The 26,148-nt window shown below is 36.1% G+C and overlaps 1 protein-coding gene across 2 annotated transcripts; it reads right to left on the reverse strand.

Annotated features, from left to right (window-relative positions):
- Positions 1 to 2,571: 2,571 nt before the first annotated feature.
- LOC126817076 (polypeptide N-acetylgalactosaminyltransferase 2) lies at positions 2,572 to 25,331 on the reverse strand. 2 transcript variants are annotated; one of them, XM_050543863.2, is made up of 10 exons: positions 24,548 to 25,331; positions 18,110 to 18,276; positions 16,601 to 16,778; positions 15,337 to 15,537; positions 14,079 to 14,196; positions 12,270 to 12,455; positions 10,609 to 10,743; positions 9,578 to 9,682; positions 8,529 to 8,651; positions 2,579 to 4,692 (listed from the first exon to the last, which is right to left on the reverse strand). In XM_050543863.2, exons 1-10 carry the CDS (start codon positions 25,051 to 25,053, stop codon positions 4,567 to 4,569), a joined length of 1,845 nt encoding a protein of 614 aa, XP_050399820.2. In that variant the 5' UTR covers positions 25,054 to 25,331; the 3' UTR covers positions 2,579 to 4,566. The 2 variants fall into 2 exon arrangements, with proteins under 2 accessions (XP_050399821.1, XP_050399820.2); XM_050543864.2 differs by lacking the exons at positions 18,110 to 18,276; positions 24,548 to 25,331 and adding an exon at positions 17,412 to 17,564 and having other exon boundaries at positions 2,572 to 4,692.
- Between the last annotated feature and the right edge of the window lie 817 nt (positions 25,332 to 26,148).

Consider the following 26,148-nt stretch of genomic DNA (forward strand, 5'->3'; position numbering starts at 1 on the left):
ATAATTTGGGCAAGCTGACAACCTGGCCAGTCCGCCACTGTTTCCCGATAAATGAAAGTTGTTTCACTACATTGGGCTGGATATGTTTAACGCGTCCCAATAGTATAAAATTAACTTATATTTAAGATCTTAAATGCATTAATAAAGAAATTGAGTTTGCCAGGTGAAACTAAAGGTATCCAATCGTAGCTAAAAACAAGTACATCAGTATATATCTCTATATTTTTAGCCACGTTGTCGTGGCTACAAACCCCTGGGAACACCTTTCTTGGAGCTAAATATAATATCAGCAATATTTTGAGATATATGTACCCAAGGTTTTGTGAAGCCATTTCTTGTCGTGTAATCAAAATGACAAACTATACTGAACTTACCATCCTTTTGGGCCAAGCACTATGCTGAAAGGGGTGGTGGGGATCATTTTTAGGCATATTGAAATTTAATAACTGAGCAGATACATTTATGTAGGCCTGCCTGTCAGCAATCTGTTTAAAACACAGATCCTATTTCGTTTGTTTTGTTTTTTTATAGTTCAAAATTTCGCTTTACTTGTCTTTACAAAACTAGAATCTGGAAGAGTTGTTATACACTCTTCAAAAAAAGTAGGGGATATTGAAATGCAAATACCTATGCAGGTTGTGATCTGATAAATAGTCATGGACACTTGACATGCTTTGTGAGTATGTTCACAGATGAAGAACTTATCGCCCTGATGAAAACTGTCGCGTGCTGGTTTATCTATCCATGTAAGCATTCCTATCGGTTCTTGCATAATATTTACTGTTTAGCGTATCTTTGCTTTAGTGTGTTACGACGAATTGCTGAATGTCTGAGGATTGGTGGAACAATTACTCATTATTAAGACAAAAATCCAAAACGTCCATTTTCTCTTTTGACGGTGTATCTCTTTGCGAGTGAAATGGGACCGTCAGACAAGCTGCCCATATGAACTGTTTATGTTCATGTGTAGGCAATTGGCCCGTTATTAACATACAATGGTTACCTCTAATAAAAACAGCAGTGCATTTCAGCAGTTTTGTATTGTTTCTGAATATCCCCTACTTTTTTTTTTGAAGAGTATATAACAGGCGTTCTAGTTGATTTGAGGAATGAGCCAATGAAACGGTTTGTTATGGCGACACTGATTGATTAATCAATGCCTGACATCATAGGGTCAAAAGTCGCTTCTCTGACCCCCGACGCGGCTTTCCACTACAACTGGTCAGATCTTCATGTAGTAGAGGCCATGGAAAGTATAAAAAAAACGAAACGAAATATAGATCTGTATTTTAATCAGATTGCCCTTTCAGACAATTATGGGGGCACATAGGACAATACATACTATAATAAATACCCCAGTATGGCTGTCCTGAAATAAGTTCGAATTTTGTGTAGATGACATGCTGCCAGAAAAGGTTCCCCGACCGTCTTCTATTTTTCTATGTCATAATATATCTTGACACCAATCTTAAAACTACCGCGATGGGTTGGATTGTACGAAAGCCCAGAAGCCTCATTCCAAATTCCAAATTCCAAATGCGAAATTCCAAATTCATGTCTTACCAATCAAATAGCAAATTGGCAGCCCCCCCCCCTTCAATTAAACAAATTAGAATTTAAATAAATTGCAATTTTATACAACTAATTAGTGCTATCTGATGCCTGGGCCGATTCAAATTACTAGATTCGACATTCCAAATGAGAAATTGCAAATTCCAAATAATCACGTGACATTTCAATCATCATGGCTGCTGCAGAGAAGATAATACGACAACAGCAGCTAAATCGTCCGGTCAGTCAACAAGAGTTGTCACATATTAATTTTACTTTTCATTTATAATGCACTAAAATCTGATTAAGAGTAACAACTCATTAATTAATTATCAGAAAATCATTAGAATTTGTTTGGTTTTTATAACGTTTTTGCTAACGTTAAGTATACGAAACATTTAATATCATGGATTTAGCTGTTCAAGTTATCAAAATTCAATGAAAAGCAATATGCTTGTACGTCTCAAGACCTTAAACTCTGAATATCAATCTGAAGTCAAGCGGATGATAACTTTAGCCTCTAGAGCGCCACAAGATTTTTCAAAGTGATCAAGGGCCATAACTTTGGCAGTAATTATTGGAAATCGTTGAAAATCAATAGGCTTCTTTGTTTCATGACCTTAAACACTGTGTATAAATCTAAAGTCAATCGGATATTCACTTTAGCCTCCAGAGCGTCCACACGATTTTTTGAAGTGATGAAGGGCCATAACTCTGGCAGTAATTATCGGAAATCATTGAAAATCAATAGGCTTCTTCGTCTCCTGACCTGAAACACTGTGTATAAATTTAAAGTCAATCGGATATTAACTTTAGCCTCTAGAGCGTCCACAAGCATGGACGCCGGACGGACGGGGGCGACAATATACGACCACATTATACGATCGCATTTAGAATTTGGAATGAGCCTTCTGGGCTTTCGTAGGCCCAGGCATCAGATAGGTAAACTAGCACTAATTAGTTGTGTAAAATTACAATTTATTTTAAATTTTAATTTGTTTAATTGTGGGGGGGGGGGGGCATTTGCTATTTTATTGGTAAGACATGAATTTGGAATTTGGAATGAGCCTTTTGGGCTTTCGTAGGATTGTGATAATTGATATATTTAACGTGGCTATTCTAGTAATTTTGTAATAAAAAAAATGGTTGTGAAGACTTCTGCCGACTTTTCAAACTCTGGAAATGCAATTGTAAATATTTTATTACCCACAGACCACCTACAGAATTGTTTACGTTCATCTCAAATACTTTTATCGTTTCCCTTTCCAAAATAAAAATAATTACCCACTAATACACAATTGTTGATAATTTACAGCCATATAAAAATATATTTACCAGACATAACACATGTCATTTATACAAACATTTAGAATTGTATAGCTAGTATATTCATAAATATAACTGTATTGACAGTATAAACCCAAATAGAAATATAATGATATTACTATAAAAAGAACCATTCCTTTATGTCATTCATTTACCAGCAACATTACGATAACAAAAGCCAAACAACAAAAATACCCTTTCCCTAAATCTCGCCCCAAGAAATATGGTTGTAAACGCTATAGCCGATGGTCATTTTGGGGATTTTTAATAGCTTGCAACCTACAATATTGTGAAAATATATAAAAGGAATATCAGTTTTGAAACCGGCAAGAAAATGTAATATGTGCCAGTATTTTTGGGATTAAAAATATATATCCCCGGCTTCATTAGCGCAGTCGGCGCAGAACAGTAGAACGTTAAAACCCTATTTCATTTCATTTCAAAAATATGAATTAGTCATCCATTCAATCATGGCTAATATGAAATCCTTACGGCTGTATAGGATAATAAATTATTATCGACTTTCCTCATAATCTAAACATAACATGTCAATGTCAATTGGCATACATCAACTGGTATAAAATACAGCGTCAACTGGTATAAAATACAGTATCAAATACAGTATCAACTGGTAAATACAGTAAAAACTGGTATAAAATAAAGTATCAACTGGTATAAAATATCAGTGTCAACTGGTAAAACATATCAGTGTACATCAAATTATCTTAAATGGAATAAAGTAATGTATCATGAGGTATGTGGGGGATTCAACCGAAGTTGAAAGTGCAACATGTAATAAATCTTCTTTGGAAAATATAAATATTGAATTTTATTAAATATGTATATAATACCTAAGTTCATAGCTTAAATTCAAAATATAATGAACAGAAAAAAACGTCCATTGAAAAGTTACCCGACCTGGACGCAGAAAATACATTTATGTCTTTGTACAAATTTGAAAAGCTTTGACTATACAAATGAAGGGCAAAATAAATACTGTATGTCTAATTAGAAAGCCTCGGAACTATATGAATAATAATGAATGGATATCCATTAATCCTGTAAATAGAACTAAGTTTTATATACACTAAAATATGAATGTTTCTTGGTAAAACATGCTAAAATAGAGATGAAATATGTAGGCAATCATAAATAATTAAATATCTTATTTAAGAATTATCAGATCTATTGAAATGGAATTGCCTAACCATTTAGCGCCCGAAGAGTTCGGCAATCTTGATTGAACTTCTATTTTTGTGTTTTAAATCATGGATTACATGATTTCAAATCAATATATAATTATAGCTTTCTATAAGAGGCATTATTCCGTCATGTTTCTTACTTCAAATGTTTTATAAATTATTAGTATTTAGGCTATAATCAACACTCTAGACCAATGAATCGAATCAGAATTAGACAATGTCCGTCAAATTTGCGTTAAACGGTTATATGGCCATAGACTGCAGATAATACGACTGACAAAAAAAACTTTGTTTATTATCATTGCTGACAATATGACTATTTCTTTTTAAAAAATTCAAACAATCATAACTTCGCTCCAGAATAAAAGAATTTCACTGAAATTTTCAAGATTTTCGTTTTTGATTATTATCGAAAGATTAACCAGATCTTTCTCTACATTTTGCTAATGTCTCCTTAAAATTGGTTATTTACTTAAAAATTTACAAATTATGGAACATAATGATTGAACTGCCATTTTTGTGTTTCACTGCTGGGGTCACATGTGTTCATGATTGGTTCATCATTTTTCAGATCGAGACATAACTTACTGTCTGCATGCTGTATATATCCATCCTGGAATAAAACAATATCATAATCAAATCTTGTATATATCCATCCTACAATATAATAATCAAATGTTGTATTTATCCATCCCAGAATAAAACAATATCAAATCTTATTCATTCTAAGAGTTATTATTAAAGGAGCTAAATCGCTAACATTTGGGACCTAGAAATTAACAAAAGTGGGTCGCAACGCATATAATACTGTAATATGAATGTATATAAACTGATTTACATTCAATGGTTTCCGTTTTTACTCCAATTTCAAATCAGTTATGTTCGGCGAAATAAGCCAGCAGTCTCAAGCGAGTGCAAATTTCTAGCGTCTGGTTATTCCAGTCTACATACGCCGTTTGATTTGGTACAACGTGTCTAGCCTCGTCCCTCGAGTCTCTTGATACAACTGGGGCTGAAGCGCATTATGGTACACGATTCGTGTACCAATGGTAAAATGTTTATTTTTTTTAAATATTGGATATCAGAAGCCCATCTTTCCCCGGTAAGATCACAACATCAATGTTGATTTAAATTGACAAATAATTCGTGTTTTCAATGTTGAAGATTTTGGATGATATTGAGTCTGGTCGAGATAGAAAATTTGTGGGAAGAAATTCCTACCCAATTGATTTCTTCATTTTCTGAAACAACTATGTCCCTAGTGTTCCAGAAAAATTTTCCCCGCCGATCGGTGTTGAGCAAATTTTTTTACAGCATTTTGAAATTTTGACCCCCTGGGTCAACATAATGAAACTGAAAACCATTGATAACTTCAAAAATATCAATTTTACACCCTAGAAATGTATTATCAACATATAGGAAAGTGATATCAAGGATTCCAGAAATGATGTCAAAAGTAACGTATGACGTCACCGTGACGTCAGAATACAAAATGGCGGAACTATGACGTCACTGTGATGTCAAAATTCAAAATGGCGGAGACGTGTTGTGAATAACAGCAAGCAAATAGACAAGAGGAACATTCTGGACACCATAAAATATTCATTCGGGTCATCATCAATAAAATCATCAAAATATTCTTCAGTTCTGATTTGTTCTGCCCCGTACCAAATGCATCTTCTAAATCGATGCTGATTTGTTGGCTATTCAGACAACCCTCCCCATGGCATCCTCCACGCGCTTCAACACATTTCAAACCATTCTTTGTACAAGAACGTGACGAGCATTGGTTTTTCAACGATTTACATTTACACCGGATGAAATTCAGAACGTTTTCTGGTGCTGATGGAAGAACAGTCGCGATGGGAACGTGTCTATTCTCTATCACTTGCCAACCCCAATTCACAGGATCGACGCCATCGTCTAGTTCATCCCAAATTCTAACCTGAACATGGACGCGGTGAGCATGCTGCTCGGCCGCGGCAGCTGTTGGAGGAAGTCTACTGATTTGAATGGAAATTTTTTTCAGCGATCATAGCTTTGTACCTTAGGTACCAGACTTTAGTCAGAGGTATCTCATTTTTGTTACCATACATTACACAGAATAACCTTTCTCCAGCTTCAGATACTTCGGACTGGGAACTTCCAGGTGAAGCTATTGTCTTGCTAGCTTCCCGAAAGATGTCACTGTTCGTATGTTTAAGAAGTCTCAATTTACAGAATCCGAAACAACCAGAAGTGGTATCACACCCAGACCAGGCGTGAATGAACAATAAATTGTCTAATACAGTTTTCAGTGTTGGCCAGAAACTGGCCTTGACTATAGATAACTGTGGTGTCCGATTTCCCTCGCCAATCGTCGTGGTCGACGGCTATGAACCATACACGACGATTGGCGAGGGAAATCTTTTTACAAATGACCGATAGTTTTCTAAGATGATAGAGATATTCATCGTGTTCGACGGCTATGAACCAAATATTAAGGATAATGAGCACGAGCGCCAAGCTGCTACGTCTAAATGGTGGTGGGTGGTGTTCTTTTCTTAAATAAGTAGACAATATATATTCTGACTTTGCCCCTGTTATAAAACCTAACCTAACCATTTCACCTGTGTCAATAAATAATTCGATATATTCAACCAATCAAACAAACCTATATTTATTCAGCTAATCAACAAAAGATAAAACAATAATTCACACCCCGGGATTGCAAAATCCACGAAGATATACCTGAAGTAAGGGGGAACACGTGAAAGAGTGAAAAGATAATTGGGGCATATTTTAATAGTTTGTGAATCATACTATATCTAGAACCCACAGAGAAACATATTTCAAGTTCAGTACAAAATTCTGGAACTCCTAGTACTTTCCGCACTGTCAGTTAAGCTGTCCATCACAACCCTGTGAGTTTTGTTCGGCAAGAACTCGGACTATATAGAGAATCTCCTACGAGTCCTTTTCAATATTTTTTGATATAAGAAAAGACGAGTAAAAGATTTTATTTATCACCCATACTTTTCTTACACTCACAAATAAATAAATGTGAAATATGAAAGTTATCACACAAGCGATATCAACTGTAGAATGCGTTATTGGGTGATAAGGGGATCTTTTTAAAAATATTTTATTTAAAACATGAAAGGGATCGAGGAACGGGCATGCTCCATATGACCTCTCTCCTAAATTCAAGAATGAATATGAATATATACTCTTAAAAAAAGTAGGGGATATTGAAATGCAAATACCTATGCAGGTTGCGATATGACAAATAGTCATGGACATTTGACATGCTTTGGGAGTATGTTCACAGACCAAGAACTTATTGCCCCAACAGAACAACTGAGCTGCACATGCGACATGCAATAGCGCCATACACGTGAGAGGGGTTCATTGTAAAATTTGACACTTCAAGGAAGGGTTAATGAAAACTGCCGTGTGCTGGTTTATCTATCCATGTTTGCTTTCCTATCGGTTCTTGCATAAGATTTACTGTTTAGCGTATCTTTGCTTTAGTGTGTTACGTTTAATTTGACAGGGAGACGTGTTCGTCGACGTCAACGTCAACCGACAACACTGCAAGAATTGGCCGTGGCACTGCAAGAGGGGTGGATCAGATTGCCCCAAATCGTGATTGGACGGTTGATTAGGAGCATGCCACGACGAATTGCTAAATGCCTGAGGATTGTTGGAACAATTACTCATTATTAAGACAAAAATCAAAAACGTCCATTTTCACTTTTGACGGTGTATCTCTTTGCGTCAGATAAGCCGCCCATATGAACTATTTATGTTCATGTGTAGACAATTGGCTTGTTATTAACATACACTGGTTACCTCTAATAAAACAGCAGTGCATTTCCGCAGTTATGTATTGTTTCTGAATATCCCCTACTTTTTTTGAAGAGTATATATAGGAAATGGGCGAATAAACAACAAAACAATAAATACTTTATCAACAACATTTGTTCCTGTCTGCATGCGGGGGGGGGGGGGTCATAAGGTTTGTCATTGAGTCAAGTAGCGTGATTTCAATTCCACGCTTGTACGTGACAAGGAGTGGGGTTGCCTGCCCATCCTCGCGAGTTTTCTCTGGGTCCTCCGGTTTCCTCCCAATTCTAAAGACCCATACACGCAAGCGCATAGTTGAAATTAAATTTGAACCATATGTTTGTCCCGAAATGACCTAGGTTGTGTCGAGTGGACGTTAAACCCCATTTCTCTCTCATCTTTTTCTTGGGGCGACACTCTTCAAAAAAAAAAGCTTAAGGCTCCATCAATCCAAGCACGATCAACATGCTTGTTCCTTGGACAATTGCGCATCGATGATGGGATCGATCGATGCTGCGATGATGCCATACTCTGTTCCTGATCTATATAGTGCGTTCGTACTTGTTTCGTGGGGGGGGGGGTAAAAAAGAGGAAGTTTGAATAAAACTACACTGGAAATACCTTGACATGAGTCCATTTATCTCTTGGTCCAATTATACAATCTTCTAACATGGGCTGTGTTACTTTTGCCACAACACATTGTAAACTTGTTTTAAATAAATTATCTTTAGTTAATGAGAATCCCTGTAAATCAATAGGACGAAATGTTGACATACAATTGCATGGGCTCTATTAGACTGGAGCGGGTTTTTTTCAACGAGGAAATTTTTCGTGTGTTCACATGTATCTTCTCCAGTAATAAAATGTAATTTTGTAGAACAAGGGTCGTTATTAATATATACTCTTCAAAAAAAGTAGGGGATATTGAAATGCAAATACCTATGCAGGTTGTCATATGATAGATAGTCATGGACACTTGACATGCTTTGAGAGTATTGTTCACGGCCAATGCGACACGCAATAGCCTCATACACGTGGGAGTGGTTCATTGTCAAATTTGACACTTCAACTGCTTGCTGGTTTATTCTATCCATGTTTGCTTTCCTATCGGTTCTTGCATAAGATTTACTGTTTAGCGTATCTTTGCTTTAGTGTGTTACGTTTAATTTGATCGGGAGACGTGTTCGTCGACGTCAACGTCAACCGACAACACTGCAAGAATTGGCCGTGGCACTGCAAGAGGAGTGGGTCAGATTGCCCCAATTCGTGATTGGACGGTTGATTAGGAGCATGCCACGACGAATTGCTGAATGTCTGAGGATTGGTGGAGCAATTACCCATTATTAAGACAAAGAACAAAAACGTCCATTTTCACTTCCGACAGTGTATCTCTTTGCGAATGAAATGGGGCCGTCAGATAAGCCGCCCATATGAACTGTTTATGTGCATGTTTAGGCAATTTGCCTGTTATTAACATACACTGGTTACCTCTAATAAAAACAGCAGTGCATTTCCGCAGTTTTGTATTGTTTCTGAATATCCCCTACTTTTTTTGAAGAGTATATTACACAAACTGTTTTACTTAAATCAAAGAATAGTATTTAAAGACAAATATTCCCGTGTCTAATTCAATAGTACATAATTTTATAAGAAATAAAGCGATGTATTACCTGAGTACCAAGTTGAAAGTGACATGGATGTACATATAGTTTATCAGGTGCTTGAAACAGGTAGTTGTGATTATCAAGGCATGTTCCGGTTCCTAAATTTTTCGCCTACAATAAAGAGTTGCAAGCCTATTAGTTTGGATAATCTATTAAAAGTAAAACTGCACTTCGTCACTTCCTCTCGTTCCCATCGGATCGGATCCCAAATTTCAACAAACTATTCTTGTATCTTAACAGAAATGAAATCTTTTTGGTCATTGACAATTAAATTGAAAATCAATCACATGAGAGAGTGATACCAGGTGTTCCGATAAGGGTGAACACATTCTTGATCGTAGACAAGAGATGATACCATGGCAGAGTCCGATGTGGATTACATAGTACTTCAATATGCAAAACTATCATTTTTTTAAAAAAAAAAAAACAACGATGGATTAATATATTTCTGCATATAATCCTACCTGACACGGGTACAAATCATCTCTCTTAAATCGAAGCCGTAAAAACTTGCTTTTCCCGACAATAATTGTTTTAAATTATTTAAAACGGAATAGGTTTGGCGTCTTAACGTCATGCAGGTGGGGCTAAATATATGTCGTGTTCAATAGCCAATCAAAATACACGACTAAAAATCACAAGTATGGGTAGCGCATGACTAATGCACCGTAATTAAGAACGGCCGATCCAATTTTGATTAACGCTTGACTAACATTGCATATAAACGAAAGTTGTTTTACTACATTGAGCCGGGTATGTTAGATTAGTAATAGTATAAAATTAACTTATTTTGAGATTTTACATGCATTAATAAAGAATTTAAGTTTGTCAGGTGAAATTAACGGCATCCAATCGTAGCTAAAAACAAGCACATAAGTATATCTCAACGTTTTAGCTACGTTCTCGTAGCTATCTTGACTCCAGCACGTCATCTGCTATTGAGCAGGATAAAAACTTAAACATTTAGTAGGACGAAACATGAATGTGGATGAATTAATGATAGATAATTGAAAATATTCGCTAGAAATAATACTTACAGAACCCCACGCCTGTACGTTCTCATTATATATAGCTAATTCGGGCCATATATTGTGTAGAAACCAGGTAATATTTTTACAATGTAACTTTTCTTTTAGCGCCAATCTTTCACTTATATCACCAACATCTATATTCTGTAAAATATGATTATTCTATCAAGCTGTAGTAAGAAGTTTTATTTTAATCCTTTCAAGTGCCTGTGATGATAACAGAGAGTGGGGTATATTATGAAGTTACAGGGTTCAAATTAAAATGTGTTATGCCGAGCGCTATTCAATGCAAACATTTTTAGGACATGTGCTAACAGCCGAGGAGCAGTTGTAGAAGTTGCATTACATTACTTTAAAAGACAGGACTTCGGCAAACCATTCTAAAATATATTGGTACATGTCATTGAGCTTCTGGTTGCAAGATAATTCATGATCGGCGAGAGATCGAAGCAATTTAACGCAAGCTGATAAAAATTCAAATCTAAATTTCGTTTCGCAATTTTTTCTTAAAGATTCCGCCGGATTCAGTCACCTTTGGGTCATACAAATGTACTTTTACTGTAGGACATAAACAATTTAGATTTAACAAAACTATACAGTTATATGGGACAACAATCACTGGTTTATTATACACAAGCACGACGTTTCGATAAGTATTCTCTTATCGTTATCAAGCACAATGACATTTAGTAAACTTGAGGGTCTATATATGTGTGGGGGGTTGGATGGCTGAATGGTTAGCGTGCGCGCGCTGTATCATAAAGTCTGTCATTGAGTCGACTGGTGTGGTTTCGAATCCCCGGTTGTACGTGACAAGGAGTAGGGTCGCCTGTCCAACCTCGTGGGTTTTCTCCGGGTCCTCCGGTTTCCTCCCACTGCTAAAGACCCCTATGCGCAAGCGAATTATTGAAATAAAATTATTCCATATGTTAGTCCCGAAATGACCTAGTTTGTGTCGAGTGGACGTTAAACCCCATTTCTCTCTCTCTCTATATATATGTGTACAACGCGAAACCATTCTTATTACTAATCATTAGAAGAGTTCAACCAATTAACAGACATATTTAACATCAAAGACCTGAAAAGAACCGTGTGATGACAAGGATATAGTTGTACATGAACCTTAAAACCACCCTGATATTGAAAAAGAAAAATGATTAGGGGGAAACCATACATTAAACAAACAGTATATAACAGATAGAGCTTATAAACACACGGTCTTGTAAATAAGACCACATTCACAAAATGTTATGAAAACAAAGCATAATAGCACTAAGATAACACAATAAACTGATCCAAGGGTTTGAAGGATCTAATATAGGCTAATAATAATATACTAAGTTAACATAGTAATCACGATTCAACTGTATAGTTTTGTTATGTTTCCAATTGCTAAATGCCACTAAAGGATTGAATTTAGATTTAGTTTTCTTTTTTTGTTGGTTTTTTTTTTGTTGTTTTGTTTACTGCTGTTATAGCTATCTTCCGAAAATACAGTGCTCAGATCGCGTAAATTTCGACTAAACACATCATTGCATTGATTAATTAATGACCCACATCAAACAGAACGCGGTTATTTAAAATGAATAATAATAAACGAAACGAAAAAGAATATGTGTTAAAATCAAATCGAATTTGTCATGAAGTACAACGAAAGATGCCAAACTGACCTTGATATCTGGTAAAGCTTGGTATATGAATTCCTTATATGGTCCCATCCAAACTTCAGCAGCTCGTTTATAGTTAAATAATTCCACTTGTCTTCTGCCACCAGGAAAAGTGTATGGCTGGCTTCTGGCAATGTGTCCGAAATGTGAGCAAGGAAGATGGACTAGTTTGCCACCACAAGACCAAACCTTATAATAATGTAAACAGTTATGTTGTAGATATCCCACTGGGTAAAGGAAATATGATAATAATAATAATAATAATAATAATAGTTTATTCAAAACTACGTGTACAAGCATGAGTGACATTGTGATGCATTATAATATCTGATTTAAAATCTTACAAAATAACTTTAGTTTTCAAAACAAGAGTGGTAAGTCACATAGAAGAATTTAATGGCATACACAAAAACTAAAGGTTGATGTGATCGTCAATATTTAATGTCATAATTTATCACCTAGCTAGGCAATATTTGTATTCATCTTTTATTGAAGGCATTAAGTACTAAGCTCCCAACATTTTCTATACACTCTTCATTATTCATAAGTATATTAGTTGAACTGGATCTGTTGGGGTTTGATAAATGGAGAAAGATATCGTTGACGCCTTATCATAAAAAGAGCAATATAACAATCAGGGGCGGATTCAGAGGGAGGTCGAGAGGTCTCCCCTCGCCCTGCTCAGCTAAAAAAAAAATTATAAAACAAAACTTTTATGAGAAATGTGTCACGGTCGTGTGCTTTATCTATAATCTTCAGATGGCGGGATGGGATGGGCATTCAAATCGCGAGATAATGGTATAGGCATAATTATGTGATATCACAATTAATGCTTTGCATCAATGAAATTGAAAAACACTGCCATCGTATTAATTCATAATAAAAATTGACGCCAAACGGGGTGCTGGATTCCTCTCTTTAAACAGCTCAGTGTGTATGGATACATTGTCTTAAGTATACCGGACAAATCCCCTCCTGCAAAAATTCCTGGATCCACACCTGTACAATAAATGTTTCTCATCTACTAATTGATAAATCATGTCAGTGACTTTCTTTTCAGACGATTGAGTCTCCAGTACAAAATCGTATTTAGTCTCCCGCACTATTACAATTGACGATTCCAACAAGATAAATATCTTATCCAATGGCGTACAATGACAAAAAATGAATGAAATATAAATAATCTGCAAATGGGGAACTTCGCCTTTAATGTTATAAGGTTAGGTCAAACTGTAATCCGTTTACTGTGTGCTGGTCAAGAGTCAATTATAGTTCTAATATGAGACTTATTTCACAATATAAACACGACGGTTTTAAATGAAATGAAATGAAATGGGGTTTAACGTCCTACTGTTTTGCTCCGAACTGGGCTAATGAAGACGGGCATACGCCATACAGTGTGCTATGAGGGTAATTTTGCCCGGACAGCGGCACTACGGCCTACTCTTATATCGAATTCCAACTGTCATGGGATCTTTTACGTGCACGCCAATGTGTACACGGGACATCGGTTTTTCGTCTCATCCGAATGACTAGACAGCTGTCCTTGTCAGGCCCTCGACGGTTTTAAAAGGTTTAGGTTTAAGAAATGGATAATAAATGGCATCGTAAATACACCAATCTAATTAAAATACAAATCTATATTTCGTTTCGTTTTTTTTATACTTTCGATAGCCTAGACTACATGTAAAGACAAGTAAAACGAAATTTTGAAGTATAAAGAACGAAACGAAATAGGTAATCAGATTGGTAAATACACATGACAGACTGACAGTCGGAGGGATGAGACCCTTGCAAGAATATTGTACTCACTCGCCACGATAGTTCTAAATTTTCGCCACCCCACACTTTCATGCCTTCGTCATAGGTCCCTATTTCCCCAAAATATAATTTATCTATAGCAAATGCAGCACCAACCATAACTGTGCCTCTATAAAGAAACAAGTGGTTGCCATGCAAGATACGCCCACATTTTGCAAGAGATGGACAGAGAACAAGCTAAAAAAAAAAGTGAGTTTTCGTACAATCAGGGGGCATAATCCAGGATGTTACGGTCCGATATGCGACAATATCAAGAGGAACCAAGATCATTGGGATATAAACAAAAACTTTAAATATCATCAAAATCGGATAGAATTGTGACCTCTTGGGATCCACACGCTAAAAACGCGATTTTTCGTACAATAAGCGGCCAAATTCCAGGAAGTTACGATCCGCGTTGCGTGAATATTGACAGGAACCGAGATCTTTAGGATATAAACATGTATATATTTTAAGTTTAATCAAAATCGGATAAAAATTGTGAACTCCAGAGGGTCCACAACCTTGGTATTACATACTTTTACACTATTTGCGTATAAGGAGCGGCCATTTGGTTGAGTACTTTCAGTCCTATTTTCACGACATTCGAACTCAACCATCATTAGGGTGTAACAGTGATATATTAAAACGTTTTTTTTTTTAAATCCGATAAAAATTGTGACCTTTAGAGTGTCCACAAGCTAAAAATGTGATTTTTCGTACTCAGGGGCCATAATCCGCGAAGTTACGGTCAGAAATATGTCAATATCGAACGAACTGAGACCTTGGGAGATAAACCTATATTTTAAGTTCCGTCAAAATTGGAGAAAATTGTGACCTGTAGAGTCGGACGGATAGGGGCGACGACAACATACGTCCACATGAAAATGTGGACGTATTAAATTATAATTGCTTTTATTTACACTCATTTGGAAGCTAAAGAAGAGGGTCTAACTTATGACTGAAAGAGAGCAGTGAATGGGTTATACTTGTAGTGTCCAGTATGCCATAGATTTGAACGGATATATAATATAATACTATTTCCCATTTGTGTAGATCAATCATTGGGTTGTGAAGCTGGCAAGGAAGAGTCTAGAGTTCTTCGGATGGTACAGAAGACCGAGGTCCCGTGTACATGTTGAAATTAGATTAATGCTTAAAGCATTTTAAATTTTCTGCAATTCTAGTTACCTCCATCAAAGTCAAAGGACAGTTTATATAAAATTTATCATTTTTAAAAAAAAAAATATATATATATATATAAACTCACGGTCTTGGACTGTAATCTTTAGGACCGATTTGATCCTGGCGGAAAAAAGTTTCAAAAAACACCATATTCCAATCAAATCCATATCTAGTTAAGTAGCCTCTATTGTAAAAATATTCCAGAGATCTCGCATTTATGTAATCTAAAACTCCCATAGCAACGGTTTTTCTATCTTTTTTTATTTCTGTTAATAGAGGTTGTAGCCTGAAAAATGAACATGCGCAGATTTATAACTTTGCTTATATTCTGTGTCCATAATTCTGAGGACGTATAGGGACGGGGAATTCAACCAGTCATGGCACCGGAATCTCGACCAGAACGTCACTAGTTTGAACAACAAATAGTGCTTTCTAGAGTATATCCTGATATCTTTGTAGCTTATGCACAACATTAGCATGTGCCAGTCTTATTACTAATGAATCAAAAACGACGTAAATGCAAAAATAACAAATACGAGCGTACTGTGGACCAGAAACTGGCCATATGATGTTTAAGAATATGGTACATTCTGTCCCCTCTCATTCGGGTACATGCAGTTTTAACATACAGGTATTGTTCTCAAAATATACACAGGTAAAATTCGAAAAGCTATCTTTAATAAAGGCTGACACAGTTATGACGTTGTTATGAGAATGAAATTCAAAAATCTAATTCACCAAATCGATGGTTTAAAGAAGAAGCGTGATAATTTTCATGTCTATCGGACTTGAATTGACGGAGCCTTATGCTTTTGTGAAGAGCGCCACCCCAAGAAAAAGAACAAGAAGAACAAGGTGAGTAGCGGTTAGCGACCAGTTCCTGGTCCAAAAAAGGGCCCATAAACTGTGTGAGAATATTAACTTCCTTAGAGTCCTCCGAGCTTAGTCAGATGGAGACTACCATACTCGCAGGCTCCTTCTCAGTCCACCCCTGTCATATTGAAGAAATATATTAAGCGACACATACACGCACAAACTTTTTTATCAATAGTATTGACGGTTTGACGTTTGCCCTGCACGCTCAATATATATTGTGCAATATGTAGTTTAAGCCCAACTGTCACAATGGACGGAACAACTGCGTTGGCTCTTGCTCTAGCCTTGAAGCAAAAAGCACTGAAAAAGAAACTGAAATTGTTGAAAAAAGTGAAGTTTGCGCAAAATATTGATGGGGCCGCTTAAATCTAAAAGTGGTCCATATAACTGCAAACATAAAGAACTGGATCGGGGTTGGGGGTTTGGGGAGTTTTGTTTTCTGTTTTGATTATGTGTTTTGTATTATAGCTTACCAATCCACGTTGACTTCCATATGACTATCAAATATAACAATAACATCTCCTGTAGACTGTTGCCATGCTTTAATACGAGCTTGTATTAATCCTACACGTGTTGGTAAGTGTGTTATACGAACTAAACCTTTCGGGAAATGATTCTCAATATACTCATCCAATGGGTCTTTCAATATTTCTTTAAACAAAAATATAGATATATACATATATGTGGATAATTGAGCAATGGTCAGCCTCTAAGCGATTTTCATTCCACACACATACAACTATCTACTTCGATAATAGAACTCTGCCCTGAATGACCACCATATCTAATAATTAGTATACTATTTTGTAATGCGGTTCTGCCCCATTTCACATTTGTCATGCCTAAATCAACCTTTCCGATTTTATTAAATGAAATCGGGATAAATACTTCGCGAAGTAAACTTAGTGTTTTCGACTAAAATCGTCGGTCAACTAGCCGAGTGTCTGTTCTCAAGCGAAGCTAACTATAGACAGACAGCGTAAAGCGTACTGTGTAGTATGTGATTTGAGCTTACTATATTGTAACACTTATTTGTCCAATGGAAATTTTATTGGAATTCCTGTAGTAAGCTCATGCGATGTTAGTTCAGCTCTGAACGTAGGTCTTATTACACTCGCCCTGTACGTTCAGGGACTGTCCTATTGAATCCTTGTCGAAAATCTAATCGCTTCCCAGTCAATTTTACTGGGCAACTTTTTACTGCTAACCGGTCGCGTGTCAGTCCCTGTGAACGCCTGAACAATATAAATGAACATCTTAGGGAGAAAATAAGACCTTGCTTACCTGGCTAGAGTCAGTATGAGCGACACAACACGCTGTTAAAAAATACGTCTCCGTCTTCTAACTGACTTGGCGGACATCATTGAAAGGGTAACGCACAAATTTAAGAACTCGCCCATATAAGATGAAACGAAATTTAGGTAAGCCTGGTGCGAAAAAATTGGGATTTTTGAAAGAATTTGATTGTAAATTATTGTAATTTAATCATTGAAGATTCTCAACTTTTCAAAGATTTCATTTTTTTTCTCCCAGGCTTACCTAAATTTCGTTTCATCTTATATGGCCGAGTTCTTAAATTTGTGCGTTACCCTTTCAATGATGTCCGCCAAGGAGACGTATTTTTTAACAGCGTGTTGTGTCGCTCATACTGACTCTAGCCAGGTAAGCAAGGTCTTATTTTCTCCCTAAGATGTTCATTTATATTGTTCAGACGTTCACAGGGACTGACACGCGACCGGTTAGCAGTAAAAAGTTGCCCAGTAAAATTGACTGGGAAGCGATTAGATTTTCGACAAGGATTCAATAGGACAGTCCCTGAACGTAGAGGTCGAGTGTAAAATGAGACCTACGTTCAGAGCTGAACTAATGCGATGTATGAATAACATGGTAAACTCTTCCTACAGGAAACAATGAAATTTGGGTTTATTTCCCGTTTTCTTTCCTTTTATTAAATTAAAGTAATTTTAGTTTGAAAAGTTTACCCTCTGTACTAGCATCATCTATTAGTAGGATTTCTTGAAGTAGATGTCTTGGTGTTCGGTTAATAACACTGTAAACTGTTCTCAATAAGGTTGATGGCCATTCATTATAAAAGGGAATTATGATGCTGGCGTTTGGCAAATCATGTTCATATTTTACACCTTGACATCTAAAAAATAACAACAAAACAATACGCAACAAAAAATTGAAAGAGGGTTGAGACGCTTTTGATTAAAAGAAAAACAAATCCCTTTGCATATATTATTCTCCAGATTATCTTAAATTCAAGCGTTTGAGTAGCCGAGTGGTTAAGGAGTGTCATTGAATGGCGTGGTTTCGATTCCCCGCGTGTACGTGACAAGGAGTTGGGTCGCCTGCCCAAACTCTTGATTTTCTCCGGGTCCCCCGGCTTGGGTTAGGGTTAGAGTTAGGAAACCGGAGGACCCGGAGAAAACCCACGAGGTTGAACCGGTGACCCTACTACCTGTCACGTACAACCGGGGAATCGAAACCACGTCAGCTGAATCAATGACCAACCTCATGATACAACGCGCACGCGCTAACCATTCGCCCCCCCCCCCCCAAAAAAAACGTATGCTATAAATAGACAGAGCTACATTTATAATTATAACAGATAACTAGACTTGCTTGCAAGACTGAAGGCTTTCACCGTGCCAAGGCGTCACACGATCACCAGATGCATGACATAAGACTATCCCCACCTCTCACCCCCTAAACAAACACACACTCCCCCACCCCCCAAATAAAAACACACATTTGCATAACTCAGATATTGACATGTTCTTTGCATGCGCATTACGTTATAAGGGAATCGAAAAATAAAGTTGATCTACGCGAAATGGAAAAAGAACAGTTTCACGAAATGGACGGAAAGCAATTTCGCAATAGATATTAATATCAAAGTAAAATGAAATGGGGTTTAACAACATTCTGCTCGGAATGGACCATGAGGAATGTTTCGAACGTACAGCGACGCTAGTCTACTCTTATATACAATTCCAACTGCCAAGGGAACTTTTTTGCGGGACTTCGGAATCGTGTTCATGTCAGCTACTGAAATATGTAACTGGTTCAAAAATTAAATATCGCCAATTTTCTGGTTTCGTGCACGTTAAAGATTTGAAGTCACTAACATGTAAAAGTTTACTATTAATTACAGACAGAGTCCAGGATCAAACAACTGAAGCAGTCAAGAACCAGGATGTTCGCGACTACTTTGTTTTTTTATATTTACTGATACTATCATATTTCATTATTTGTTAGCGTAGGACATTTTCATTTATATATATATTAAACATGTATTATATGTCTTATCATAGAAGTCTTATCATTTGATATATATATATATTAAACATGTATTATATGTCTTATCATAGAAGTCTATAGTGTTATGTTCTTTCGTAACCATTTGTTTAAATACCTTAATTGTTCGTACCTTTCTAACCAGGGTAATTATATAACTGTTAAATTAAACAATGGATAACTCCTACCTCTTAAATAAATTATATAATTAGTAAACAATTATTATTATCTAATGATTGTTGTTTTGTGACATATATAGTATAACCAATATATACATTGTACTTTTATAATCAATATGATACTGCGCATTAGTCGTGTTTATGTTCTTATGATTTGAATTTCTTCATGCAATATTTGTAAATCGCCAGTAGGAACAAATGTCTCTTATATAGATAGATACGTTATGCTGGCTGGAATTTGCACGGTTAGCTATAGCCTTTTGGACAGCGCTGTATCATACGGTCTGTTATTGAGTCAACTGGCTGGGTTTCGATTCCCGGTTGAACGTGACAAGGAGAATGTCGCCTGTCTAAACTCGTGTGTTTTCTCCGGGTCCTCCGGTTTCCTCCCACTGCTAAAGACCCCTACGCGCAAGCGAATTATTGAAATAAATAAAAAATACACCATATGTTAGTCCCGAAATGATCTCTAAACATGCTCGTACAGCGGCGCTAGTCTTCTTTTATATAGAATTCCAACCGCCAAGGGATGTTTTACGGTCACACCAATGTGTACACGGGACTTCGGAATCGCGTTCATGTCAGCTACTAAAATATGTAACTGGTTCAAAAATTGATTGAATATTCAATGAAATATCGCCAATTTTCTGGTTTCGTGCACGTTAAAGATTTGACGTCACTAATAAAAAATTTAATATTAATTACAGATAGAGTCCATGCTCAAACAACGTCATGCCTTTTATCACAGGTGCAATATTCGATACCACTGTGTGATACTACTGCAAACGATTCATAAATTGGACTTTCTTATAAACAGCGCGAGCCGTCGATTTCTGTCCAGATGATTACCGGTATAAGATAATTTTGACACAGAAGCAACAATATTAATTCAAAGGCTAATTATTACACACAGCAATAAACTATTTCTGTTACAGGGTCACTAAACCCATATTTTGGAAAGAAGAAAACATTCATAGTTGAAATAATTTCAGTTCAATTATCATCACTGATAAAAGCACTCTTGAATAGACTCTATACGTTGACAAAACGTACAGATTGTATCCCCCACTTATGTTTCGCTTAACAATGAAAGGTGCCGTGTTCAATTTTCGATCCCTTTGTTCTGCTACTCCTGAAAGTTGGGACTATTGTACAATCGTTTTATGTATAGCACTACCGATAGGCCTCTCTGTAGAAGAAGTTCCAAAAAAGAATTAAAAATGCTCCAAATCGTAAAAATACGACGTTTTCGATCTCTTTTTTTTGGCTATCCATGACATTTCAAAAAATGATACAGTGGTTTCACACAACAAGCAATCCATTAGTCTCTAAATTGAGAAAGTTTTTAAAAAATCGTTGGGGACGTTTCCGAGAAACATGCGTCTAAAGTTACTCGAAATCGCAAAATACCTTACTTTTCAAAGTCACATAACTTTTTTATTTTTTGAAGTACCATCTGATAGACAATTCAATTAGCTATTAAACGATATAATACTTTTACTAATCAGCAAAAACACAATTGATACATCGCAATTTCCGCACAGGTACCCATTTTTCAAAATTTTGTCAAAGTTCGGATACATTTCGTGACTACTTCAGGGGTTTCAATTGTTTTCATTTATAGTTTAAGGACTGGATTAGACCTTCGACTTCATATTCCTGAGGTTTCAGAAAAATCGTTTGAGCCGTTTTAAAAAAATAAGAACTCTACGATTTGACCAAAATGCGAAAAAAAGTGAAAAATCAAAGTTAACATTTCAGATATTTTTTTATATCGTTGGAATCGGATCGACGCTAGCTATCTAAAAATGTAATCATAATGTAAAAATTCCAAAAAAGTTTTGAACTACTATCTGCCCAGATATGTAACCAGCTATCCAAAAATGTAAATATCGGAAATATCGGTTGAGAATTCCCAGTTATGACCAGTTTTCGTTTTTCGTATTTAACGTCACTTCCGGTATGCGAACAAATTTCAAAATAGTTTTAAGCAGTAGCTGCACACCACTTTTCCGACAGAAAATCAAATTTCAAACCTCTATCTCTTATAGTTGCTGAGATCTAGCTTCCCCCAATAAAAAAAAATAATATTAATCTTAGTAATAACAATAGTGTAATTGATATAATAACAATTAATGCCTAGCTATAATAGAGCAGTTAATAGACCTGGTCTGTGTTATTTATGATGAAATGAATAAAGATTAGGATGGTCCAATTCGTTATCTTTCATGGTCTAAATCTTGTTTAATATGCTTAAAACAAACGCCGTGACTCGGCGATCATTTACGACCATGGAGACCGCGGCACGATATTTTGCGTTTCCACCACGCTTTTACCGCGCTTATGGCGATCTTGACGCGGATCAAGCATTTTAAACCCATTACGTTTATTTTAAGGTTCTAAAAAATAGAGCCATACACCCATTAAAATTATTAAATAACTAAATACACCCATTAAAATTATTAAATAAAATTATTAAATAACTAAATACACCCATTAAAATTATTAAATAACTAAATATACTGGAATATTTTATAAAAAGATCGGTTGTTTAAAAGAGTTCGATTTGTCAAGTGTCTCATGCAGAAAGCATGTTGTATAAAGGAGCTAAATCGCTAATATTTGGGAACTAGAAATGTAGTAATGTAATATGAATGTATATGAACTGAATGTATATGAACTGATCTACATTCAATCGTTTCCGTTTTTTACTCTAATGTAAATCAAATATGTTCGGCGATTTACGTTCAATCGTTTCTATTTTTACTCTAATTTCAAATCAGTTATCTTCGGCGAAATACGCCATAAGTCTCAATCGAATGGCAATCTCTAGCGTCTGCAACGATGCCGCATAAAGTCAAAGATCTAGAGGAAGATCCAATATCTCATTTTAGCAACTACCATACAGCGATCCCGTTTAGATTCTCTGTGATATAGGGCGATGAATTTGCCTACTAGATATAAGATAACATTCATAATTTATATTAACACAAATAATTCGTCTTTTCAATGTATTATTAACGCTCGATCACCATAAGCTCGAGGTGGCTGACAAGGGAGAGCAGAGTAAACAAACTTTGGGTTATCACGATTTCGAATTTTACGAACAAGTTGATCAGCTGGAGGGCACCAACACGAGCGCAATCAAAATGATGGATCAGTCTGAAAATTATGCACAAAACTTCCAATTTTAATGGCGCCCCAATGGCAACAATTGGAGTTCCTGTAGGATTCCTAACACTTACTACCAAATACAAACCGCAATTTGAATATGTTAAAGCTTCTTGGACTAGTAAAATAATCCCATATTATTAGTGAAAATATTCATAATGTAGATATTCTACAGTTTCTACATTTGACCCCCTAAAGACAAATAGTATGTTATCTAATTTTTAAATTTTGAATAATTTATCTTGGTGAATTAAATCTTATGGAGATAGATATTATATTCAAAGTTTCGAAGGTCTGTAGTTAGACATAAAATATCTATTATCGTAAATGTATTTTATACGTCAAGATCGGTTAACTCCGTATCTGGAAGTTGGATGGCTGGCTGTATCATACGGCCTGTCATTGGGTCAACTGGCGTGGTTTCGCATCCCCGGTTGTACGTGACAAGGAGTATAGTCGCCTGGGTTTTCTCCGGGTTCTCCGGTTTCCTCCCACTGCTAAAGACCCCTACGCGCAAGCGAATTAATGAAATAAAATTAAACCATATATTAGTCCCGAAATGACCTAGTTTGTGTCGAGTGGACGTTAAACCCCATTTCTCTCTCTCTCTCCCGTATCTGGAATGTGTTCCCACTTGTCAGGTGCTATTGTCCTGTAGAACCTATGGTTGTCATAAAAAGAGAATAACTGTCTGGATAATAAGGATATTTATAGATGCATCGTAGAGTTAGAAATGAAATTAAATGAAACGGGGTTAACTTTCTACTTTTCTGCACTGAACGGACTAATGAAGACGGGCATACACCACAGAGTGTGCTATGGGTGAACTTTTGAACGTACAGCGGCGCGACGACCTACTCTTATAATTCCAACTGTCAAGGGTTCTTTTACGTGCATGGCAATGTGTACACAGAACCTATATGTGTTTCGTCTTATCCGAACGACTATCCATTGTCCCATGCTAGGCCCCCAATCTTGCACCACTAACAAGGACCGGAAAAACAGGATGGACTTTAGACGCATTTTAGTGTTCAAGTTGTAAAGTTAAATTGTTTCAATGACATTTGGTAATTGAACTGGAATATACAGGTCACAATTCTATACAATACAATTACTGATTATTACTGAGCGACGTTTCGACTAGGCTTCTCTTGTCGTTATCATTGCATAGAATTGTGACCTGTATGTTAGTAAAGTTACATTACTTTGTCAAGTACAGTATAGTGTAAAATACACCTACGCCTGCACTTTAAATTGTGTATGTGAACTCGACCTGTTCGTATCAAAACATTTTTGTTTGCAATCTGAGTTCATTATCTGTTGTCCTAATCTATTCTAGTTACTGTGTTATCTTTCTCTACATATATATTCACCTATATACCCCGATAAGTTCTTACATACAAATCGTAGAAAGGCCTGGGTGTGGGATATAATCGGTATAAAGATATATAATTAAGCTTTCGGTCAATGTATGGGAGAATTCTCAACCACTCCCAAATGACAAAACGGGATCTGTAGTTAGCAACCCCTGGTCGCCAACATGAATGGGTCACGGAACGAAGTAAGATATTTCGGAATAAATTTCAATATGTCTATTCATTTTATCCTAAAGTAATACCCTTTTATACATAGGATTATAATGAGATATTTTCTCACGTTATTATATCTCATTTACTGGTTGGCAAATTAAGACCACATTCCATGTAATTAGTTAATTAGCCATGTCTATGGTTTAAATATATCGGTTATGTAAAATTATTAAATTACCCAGCTGTTCTGGAATCAGGAACATGTCTGTTTAATGGAATTAAATCACTAGCATACACATTCACATGATACGTGTCCATCAATTGCTCAACGATGTCTTTTTCATGAGCCACAAAAGTTAATCCTCGGCCATATTCACCAGAAAGCATGTAATCCGATTCTCCATACAGATCAATCAGGGGATTTCCCGTTTTAATAGATTCACTTTTTCTAAAATCATCAACAGATATTTGTACCCGTATTTTGCCCTCCAATTTGTCTCTAAGAGATTTAGGAATGAGATCTAATGTTGGTTTATAGTCATTGTTTCCTTCTGGTAAAAATCCTAATTTTTTAACTCCTTCTTGTTCTGGTTCTTTTATAATATGATGTTTGATGCTGTCAGTTTTGAAACTATGTTTCCGGGTGTCAGATTTGAAACCATATATATAAATAAATGTAAGTAAAATGTAAACACTAATTGTTAAAATCCCATAACGAAGCACTATTCGACCGCTTAATCGCATCGTTGTCAATTTTAAAACTGTTCCTAAATAGAAAATATCCGTCCCAGCACACGTTTAATCCATTTGATTAAATTGCGCTAAATTCTTGTTCTATGATCCAAGTCATAACATACACTTGTCCTTTCCATTCAGCGTCAATTGTTATCCACTGGATGTCCCAGACATTCATAACGTAGATAAGGTTGTCACGCGATTAAATTTTTTATCAGTAATAAGTAATCCATAACTGTTACAATACGGAGGCAATCGAGGGACAAATTGTCAGCTGTAGAAGTGAACATTACGCTTGGTAATTCTACTCTAGAATCGTGTCAAAGCGTCCTGGTAGGGAACATAAATATATTTTAACCGTATCTCTTGATCTAGTACTGCCACTTACAGTTGTTTATGTATAATTTAAAACATATTGGAATATTTCTTAAAACAAAAATGTGAGTGCATTGTATAACAACATCTACGGAGCCCCAGAAGGGCAGTGTTAATTTAAAAGTTATGTCTTTTCTGCAATTATTTAAAGAGGTATTAGGTAAAATTCGGTAAATAGCTGACAGTTTTCGCTATAATAGTTAAGAATATATAAAGAAAACAGAATATGCTGAAAATTGCTTCACTCTGAACCGAGATTTTAGCGATTCAATTTTTAAATAGCCTCGATTGTCATTACTACAGTTGGTAAGATAATAAGCAAAGTCTCGATTGTCAATTTTTACGTTCAATCATCCATCATGTCGGAAGCTCAAATACGAACTATTTTTTTTTTTATATATATATATTTATTTTTTCAATTGAGGATGTCGGGGGTGTGGTGTGGCGTGGTGATTGAATTCTTATACTACTTTTATAGAGATAGACGAGTAGAAAAGGGCAGATGAAAATGGTGCTTAATGTTCTCGCCCATATTCCTGAAGCAATGGCCCGAGAAATCCCTCTCTGGCCATTGTTGCCGAAATATGCAGGATATTACGTGAATAAGATGTGCGGCGTTAAAGCGCGTCCAGTCAACACTTAACAGGGGGTGGCGGGTAGGAGAGAGGAAGATGAAGATAAAGAGGAAGAGGGGGACGAAGGGAGAGAGGAAGAAAAAGAAACAGTATG

This window comes from Patella vulgata, chromosome 4, assembly GCF_932274485.2.
Source record: "Patella vulgata chromosome 4, xgPatVulg1.2, whole genome shotgun sequence".
Lineage (NCBI taxonomy): Eukaryota > Metazoa > Mollusca > Gastropoda > Patellidae > Patella > Patella vulgata.